The following is an 8,689-nucleotide window of genomic DNA, read 5'->3' as shown; positions in this document are numbered from 1 at the left end:
GAGGATTAGAATCGTAATACACGCGGAAGCGGGTTATTATTAAATTAGCATCTCATGTTAATAATCCGGATTAATTGCTTGTATAATTGAAGGAATTGGGGGAATAATAATCACATAGGGGGAAGAATAAAATCTTAGGCTTGCTTATCTTGATTAAATCTTCGCTTTAAATTGCTTTCTTGTTTTTGCTTGTTTTTAATTTATTTTAATCTAGTTAATTCTCTCTAAAGTCGACAGTGTAGGGTGGGCTTGATAATAATTGGTATAATTTAGCGTCTAGGATTAGATAATTAAATATTCCCTGTGGGTTCGATATCCGGACTTTTAGTCCACTATATTACTTGTACGATACGTGCACTTGCGTGTAGGTTTTCGGCCAACAAGTTTTTGGCGCCGTTGCCGGGGAATATTTTAATTATTTATTTTATTCTAACTCTAAATTTGAACAATTTTCACGATTCACCCAAATTATTTTTTTTTTTAATTTTATCTTTTCGTTTTAATTTTTTTAATATATTTTTTTTTCTTTGGTTACATGCCCGGTTACAATTTTCGCGAAACTCAAAAGGGATATGAATGGCTTCCGTCTGGCGAATACCTCCAAAATACCTATAATATGCCGTTACTTTGTTCAAGATGTGGTGGACATCATTACACTAACCAATGTTGGTATGCACCGAAAGCGAATAATTTCATAGATAACACCAACGACGGTTATTGGAACACATACACCAACACGCCACGAGAGCCCACTGTTCAGGAGTGTTATTTGAATTCCGTCCTTGAAGAATTTATGAAATCCACTCAAGCATCTATCCGGAGACTGGAGTTACAGTTGGAAGAATTCAAGCGCCAAAGGTCTCTTGAAAATATTTCAGACAATATCGAGAATGGTTGCAACAAAGAAAATTCGTCTACAACTTGTAGTGAGAAAAATCCTTTAGACCTAGAAAATATTGTCGATGAGAAGGAAAAGGAACTTACGAAGACGCTTAAGGATGATGAATATGAGAATGCAATCGAGCTCAACTCCAAAGATGTCTCGGAACAAGAGAAAAAGGGGATGGATGTGGTTAGTGCAAATATTCAAATTGATGATCTTATTGTTATTCCTGACGTGGCTTTGAAGGCATCAATAGAGGTTGATGAGAAGACGAATGTGTTTGAAGTGGAGGTTATACGCGGACGTGAGGTTTTTGTGTACCGATTTGAGGGAGCGGGTGATGAAGATCCCATCTTGGCTTCGTACCGATTGATTACAACTAAGAAAGACTACAAGCTAAGGTGGACCCTGACATATTGCAATCCTATCCTTGTATCGGTTGCAATTGAAGTGAAAAAGCTCATGGATGGATACACAATCTACAAGGCTTTGGATTCGACATAAAAATTTCAACAAGCAAAGTCTGGCTGAAGACTTTAAACTTAGCGCTTCTCGGGAGGCAACCCGAGCTTTATTGTTTTTCGTAGTTTTTCGTAGTTTTCGTTAATTTTTTGTTTCGTTTTTTTATTGTCATAAGCATGCATTCTAATTCACTATTTGAATTTTACTTTTCAGGGTCGAAAACGTGAGCGACGGTCGAGTCGGCTGTCCGTAAAAAAAAAAAAAAAAAAAAAAAAAAAAAAAAAAAAAAGAAAAAAAAAATTTGCACCACTGCCTGTGGGACGGCCGTCCCAAAAATAGCTGTAAATGTGGGACGGCCGTCCCAAAACCAGTAAGGAGAAAAAATTTCGGACGGCCGTCCGAAATTTAGCACAAAAACCAGGACGGCCGCCCGAACCTAGTTGGGGCATTTTAAATGTTTAAAAATCAGATTTTCTCCCCCATTATTTCCTAAACCCTCCTCGTTCGTTCTCTCCAAATCCCACACACAAGGAGGCTAGAGAATTAAACAAAATTCTCCAAAATCTACTCTTTCAAGGCACGCCCACAAGGTGTTCGACAATTTGCTCCAACCAAATTTTGAGTTCGATTGTCAACCGATTCTCACCGAATCTATTCCAACCTCTCTCCCAACTATGTCATCCAACAAACGAGGCCACACGAGCTAAGCATCATCTTCCAAAGGGAAGGGAAAGGGAAAGAAAAGTGTCACCGTACCCAAGCTTTCCAATGAAGACGAGCGTGAGAGAGCGAGGGAGGAGCACCCCGATCACATCGACTCCGACTAAATCAGGTGTTTTCTATCCTTAAACTTTGTGCTAATTCCGTTGAGGGCAACGAAAATTTTAAGTTTGGGGGTGAAAAACATGTTTTTGTGCTTATTTCTTTTAGTTTGCATGCATTAGGTTATATTTGCTTTTAACGTTTTTTCCGGAATATATAAAAAAAATAAAAATAAATAAATAAATTGCTTGAGTCGAATGCATCGATGATTTATGATGATGAGAGATGATCAATGTTTGATGATGAGATTGCTTGTTTTGTGTGATAAGGATTTGATGTTTGTTTAGCTTTCGATTCAGCGGGAGTTAGAAGCGAATTATTGCTAGGAATCACATTTTGTGCATTGCTTTGGTTGAATGTTTTGTATTTTAAATTTGGAATTAATTTGTGCTAGATCATGCTATGTTCGGTTTTAAGACTCACCTTAGGAAATTTATGATACGAAGTATTGAGTAGTGAGTGATTTGGGATATGATTTGGGCCTTCTTTGAACCGTTTGAGCCTTTCAAGCCGACCTTTTTATTGAAATTATCCTTAGAACCTTGATTTGAGCCTCGGAGAAAAGGTGTTCTTTCTTTTAGCCAATGTGTAAGGTGGAATAGGTGGTGATTCTTGAAAAAATTATCCCTTGGAGTTCGGTCGAAATTTTTTATAAGGTCCTTCTTCTTCGAAAAAAAAAAAAGAAAAAAAAAAAAAACAAATATCTATGCTTCTATATATATAATTAAAAAAAGAGAGAGAGAGAGAGAGAAAAAGAGAAGAAGAAGAGACTACAAGGGAGAAATAAGGACTAGTTGTTGAATTATTTTTGAAAACTCGATCCATTGCCTCAAAAGCAAAAGTGGAGACTTTTGAACTTTTGAGAATCGAGTTTATTAAAGTCTGTAGAGGTGAATTCATTGTTTCAAACGCCTATCTTTCAAATTTTGGCGTAATCACCTAAATTCAAGAAGAATAGCCACATATACCAATATTTCCTACCTCGAACCAAAGAGCCTAACAATTGAAAGCCACAAAGCCCCAATGATCCCAATAGCTTAATGTTCGATATTAGTAGAGTAGAATAATTTGGTGAGTATTTGGAGTCAAGCATATGCATGTAAGTATAAATTCTTTCTATCTTTAATTTGCAAATATTGGATGCTTGAAGCAATTGTATGAATTGTGGTTTTGGTAATGGTGAGTGACTAAGTGTTGTTGAATTTTGAGCTTGCGAATGCCTAAGAATTGTCATTATAATTACAAGTTCTGAAAATGTGAAGTTGATTATTGATCTATGTGATGAGATGTTATCGTTGAGTTATTTGCTTATTGGTAGATTTTGTTTGAGGACAAGCAAAAGTTCAAGTTTAGGGGTGTGTTAAGTGTATATTTTTACACTTTATCGTACCTTTTTATTTGAGCTTTTGGTGTGTTTTAAAGATAATTGGTGCTTAAAAAGTTGATTTATTGTATTTTAGGTACAAATTGAAGAATTGGAAAAGTATGGGGTCAAAACTGCAATTTTGGCGAAAATATGGGTCAAAAGTGAAAATATCAAAATTCTGAAGATTTAAAGCTCGGACCCCGTCCCAGTTTTAGTGCAAATTGTGAGACACCCGTCCGAGACTCCGAAGTTGCGCAGTAAAGGGATTTTAATTGCACAAGGAAGCTGCCTTCTTCCCCAAGTTCTTCACCCTATATAAGACCAAGCCAAGCACACAATGGCGATCCATCTTTTTACGCAAATTCAAGAGCAAAGAAGATTTTAATTTATTTATTTTATTTTATTTATCATAAGAATTACGAGTAGCTAAGTCTTTATTTCTAGGATTTTATTTGGAACCCTATGTGGGATTTATGAACCCTTTTCTATGATTTTATGCAAGTTTTAATTCCGGATTATTTCTTCTACTTGTTTTATTAAGTGCATGAACTTGATCAACTTATGTGCTTTTATGTTATTGTTAATAGCATGAATCGGAAGATCGGGTTAATAATTAGAACTGTGGTAGAAGAGCCTTTATTAACATAGGAATATAATTAATCTCTTAGGTAGCCATTATTGAGATTTGTGCTTAATGATGTGTTCTAGAATTAATTGCATAGGAATATAGTAATTGAATCCAGAGTATTAGAATCGTAATACACGCGGAAGCGGGTTATTATTAAATTAGCATCTCATGTTAATAATCCGGATTAATTGCTTGTATAATTGAAGGAATTGGGGGAATAATAATCACATAGGGGGAAGAATAAAATCTTAGGCTTGCTTATCTTGATTAAATCTTCGCTTTAAATTGCTTTCTTGTTTTTGCTTGTTTTTAATTTATTTTAATCTAGTTAATTCTCTCTAAAGTCGACTGTGTAGGGTGGGCTTGATAATAATTGGTAGAATTTAGCGTCTAGGATTAGATAATTAAATATTCCTTGTGGGTTCGATATCCGGACTTTTAGTCCACTATATTACTTGTACGATGCGTGCACTTGCGTGTAGGTTTTCGGCGAACATTACACTCATTTATTATTTTCTTTATTCACCAATTAACAATAATTAATTTTATTAAAAATAAATCTAAATAAATTATATATACATATTTAGCAATAAAGAAAATTAAAATTTAAGGGGCCATGGCCCCTCCGACCCTATAGTGGCTTCCCTACTGCAAGGGTCATAACTTTCCTATCTCTAATCCAAGTTGTGAAGACTCAGGCTCATACATTTCTCACAATTTGAAAAGTATTTAATCGGAGAAAAGAACAGGTCCACACCACGTGATTTATACTACAGAATGAGACTGGAATCTATAAATAGTAAATACAAAGGCCCCTTTGTCCTCTCTCTTCTTCAAAATGGGGCCGAGCCAAGAATTTGGTTCACCACAACTTGTCATCCATTAATACAAAAGACAAGTTTAATTATGTGTGAATGAGACTCCACTCCATAAATACAAGTTCGCTCACAACTTGTCGTTTGAAAATTCTAAACAAAAGACTTCGTCAACGATTATCCTTATTTTTCAATTCTCCATAACAACATTTTCTAGTTCGAATTAGTTTGCCTGTAAATTTTGCACTTCACAGTGGAACCTGGATAAACGAATAAATTCTGGTCCCAAATCAATAAAAGTCTACTAAATTATTAATTCAATAATTTAATATTTCACTAAGTTAATAGGTGTAGCAGCGTGTAGCTGTAGAACTTGAAACTATTTTTTTTTTTGTTTTTGCCAATTTTGTTCGAAATTTTTGCATTTCCTTACAATGTTCTCATTTCGAATACAAAAACTCTTGATTTTTTTTATTTTTGGATCCGAATTGGAATATACATGAAATTCCATAAATTACATACTTAGTATCAATATTGTTACACATTTTATATGACAAGTGAATACAAAATTGATCTTCAAATTCTGCCAAAATATTGTTACACATTTTAAAATTTTTGCTATTCTTGAAAGTTTAAGTGAGATATGCTTGTGACTGGAGTCATAATAGTTATCGATATTCAATTTCACCAATAATTTTCTTACAAAGAAAAGGTAAATAAGTAATTATAGTGATCATTAACGTTTTTTAAACTATATTTTTACCATTGACCATATATTGAGTAATTATAGTGACCTCCCTGAGATTAGGTCTAATTACATACATATACACCATACCTCTCACATTTAAAAATAAATAAATAGTATATTAAAGATACACCTCTCAAGTATAACATTAATTAAAATTTGAATTATATAATTACTAATAACCAAATAATATTTGTATATATATTTTTTATATATAAATTATATTAGAAAATTAATACTATTTAAAACTATATAACATAAATTACATTAAATAATTTGCTTATTTCCATTTTGCCCCCGGAATATATCATTTTCTCACTTGGCACCCCTGAAAAAATTTACTGCTATGTACTTCGAAATGTATTAAATCATTTACATTGCATTCTATTGAAATTTTAAGGTTAATGGGGATAATTTCATCTTTTATTAACATTTTGAAATGAATTTTTCTTTGGAGTGATCAAATATAATTCTAATAAAAGAATTTTCATAATAAAATGATGAAATTATTGAATAGGTATATACGTCTCTAGTTTTATTGGAATTGGTAAAAAAATATTGTTCTTTTTTTTGTATGAAAATATATTTTTCATGTAATTTTGTAAAAAAAATGTTGAATGGTGGAAAAATTAAAATTGTCTATGAAAAAAAAAATATTGAATTTTTTTATTAAAATATCAATTGGGCTGCAATGTGAATGTTTTGTTATCTTTTAAGGGTGTAATGTGCTATTAAGTTTTTTCTTGGTGCAAAGTACCAAAATGTATATTTCGAGTGTGCAAAGTTTTTTTTTATATATATAAAATCCGCACCTTTAAATTTGTGATCATTTTATGCTCCTTTAATTTTCAAGTATTTATAACAATAGTAGTAATGTTTCAATACCATTTTATTTTACATAAAAGAAAATTGATTACACATATACAATATATGAAAAGGAAAGACACATGAAACAATATCATATTATCATATTTGTGGAATATACTATTTTATGTATAAAACGAAAAACTAATTTCTACATATATGTTTATACTATGTCATTGTAAAACACTTCCTAGTTTAAGACGAAGTGAATTTTATCTAAACAAATATTATGTAGAAAGAATTACAATAAGAAGAAAATCAACGATCAAAGCTTGTGTAAATATTTGATCATATGAAAAGAAACTTGATATTTAAACAATATTATTTAATTATTAATTTGTTATTTCATTATTTTTATTACAAAATCGACCCTAACTAATTAATGGTGCAAGTTAGTTTATAAGAGGCATAATAGGAAGCACAAAAATGTTAAGAAACAAAAAACATTCATGTTTTTTTCTTATACTTCCGCCCTTATGTTGTCAAATTCAACATAATCATCTAGATTTCGTGGAATGCGCTCTAGTTTGTACTCGTTTTGTGTAAAAATACAGTATCTGATGCACTACAATCTGATATATACAAGCCAAAAAACACATATTATGATCATCTTGCTTCAAAACGTAGAGTTCGAATGTGATAAAACGGGTATAAAAGTGATAATATTCCATATAATCTCGAAGATTCCACTAAATTTGAGGAGTTGAAGGGGTGGTTGTAATTATCCAAACAAGAGGGGTTTTTTTGTAATTTGACCATACCTCAGGGGTGGTTGTAATTTAACCCATAATATTACATACTAGTAAACCAAGACTAAGCAATAAATGATACTACTTTGTCAACACGGATTTGTTCTTTAGGCTGCATACGTACGATGCTAGCTCCTTCGCGCTATTACATAAGGAGAATAATTGGACAAATAATTATACTTGAACAAAACCAAAAGAATAATAATAGTTATGATGATCAGTTGCAAAAGATGGGTGCCATCTTTGATTGTATTCATTCTGACAACCCTATTCCCCATGGCACTTTCCCAATTCGATCAGTTCGGTTGTTCAACCAACGGAAACTACACAACGGAGAGCTTGTACCGTGCAGATCTCAACGGTGTTCTCCGCTCTCTCTCCTCAAACATGAATAGCAGCGGTTTCTACAGCGCCTCCGCCGGCCGAGCCAACGTCGCTGCCCTCTGCAGAGCCGACGTTCAGCTCAACCAGTGTCGGGGTTGCGTCAATATCGTGTCGCAAACAATCCTAGTCAACTGTCCGAATCAGTTTGGGGCGATTATGTGGTCCGAATTCTGTATGGTTCGGTACTCGAACAAGAATTTATTCGGAACTCTCGCGATCCTCCCCTACAGGATTTTGTATAGCGGGGCTAATTCGACGAGTCCCGTCGGGTTTAAGGCTGCCCGGGAAAAGCTGATAGAGGACGTTCGGGCGCAGGCGGCAGGCAGTGGCACTCTGAGGAAGGCGGCGGTGGGGAATACGACGGGGCCCGATGGTCAGGGAATTTTTACATTGTTGCAGTGCACGCCGGATTTATCCCCAGAAAATTGTATTAGTTGCTTGGTCAAGGCCGCCAGATATATACCACGATTTATTGATCATTCGACAGGGATCAGAGTCTATACGCCCAGCTGCATTTATCGTTATGAGAATCAGCTGTTTTACAATATCACCAGGCTTCAAGAACCATTGGTGCCGGCTTTAATGCCACCTTCGGTGCCGCCTAGTAGAGTAGGTGACCAACAAGTCAACTTGTGACTGTGTGTTAAAAATGGTCAATAAAAAATGTATAAAGAATATAATATTTAAGTTGTTATTGTATATCTTCTACCAATACTATTCCAATATATATACACATATGTGCAAGATTAACATTATCAATATCTAAGGCTAATAAACCGTGATCCACCTATAGTGGGATCTGATTTATGCTAATCAAGGTAAGATAATTAATTGAATCAATCTATATCTATCTATATCTATACTACTTATAAAAGTATGAATTTTAGGTGGTTTCTTCCATTTTTGGTATTGACTAAAATATCATTTGAATAAGTATGATTTGAAGGACAATTAAGTAATAAAAGTTGAGA

At 33.7% G+C, this 8,689-nt stretch overlaps 1 protein-coding gene across 1 annotated transcript; it reads left to right on the top strand.

Annotated features, from left to right (window-relative positions):
- The first annotated feature begins 7,610 nt into the window (after positions 1-7,610).
- LOC105961491 (cysteine-rich receptor-like protein kinase 29) lies at positions 7,611-8,354 on the top strand. Its single transcript, XM_012985723.2, has one exon. It carries the CDS (start codon positions 7,611-7,613, stop codon positions 8,352-8,354), a length of 744 nt encoding a protein of 247 aa, XP_012841177.2.
- The last annotated feature ends 335 nt before the right edge of the window (positions 8,355-8,689 follow it).

Source organism: Erythranthe guttata, chromosome 3 (assembly GCF_056151865.1).
Source record: "Erythranthe guttata isolate IM_541 chromosome 3, IM_541, whole genome shotgun sequence".
Classification (NCBI taxonomy): domain Eukaryota; kingdom Viridiplantae; phylum Streptophyta; class Magnoliopsida; order Lamiales; family Phrymaceae; genus Erythranthe; species Erythranthe guttata.
The sequence above is the reverse complement of the archived record's forward strand: the minus strand, read 5'-3'. Positions and strand labels throughout refer to the sequence as shown.

Excerpts from the sequence above, each read along its gene's own strand:
- LOC105961491 (XM_012985723.2), top strand. The coding sequence starts at position 7,611 with ATGGCACTTTCCCAATTCGATCAGTTCGGTTGTTCAACCAACGGAAAC.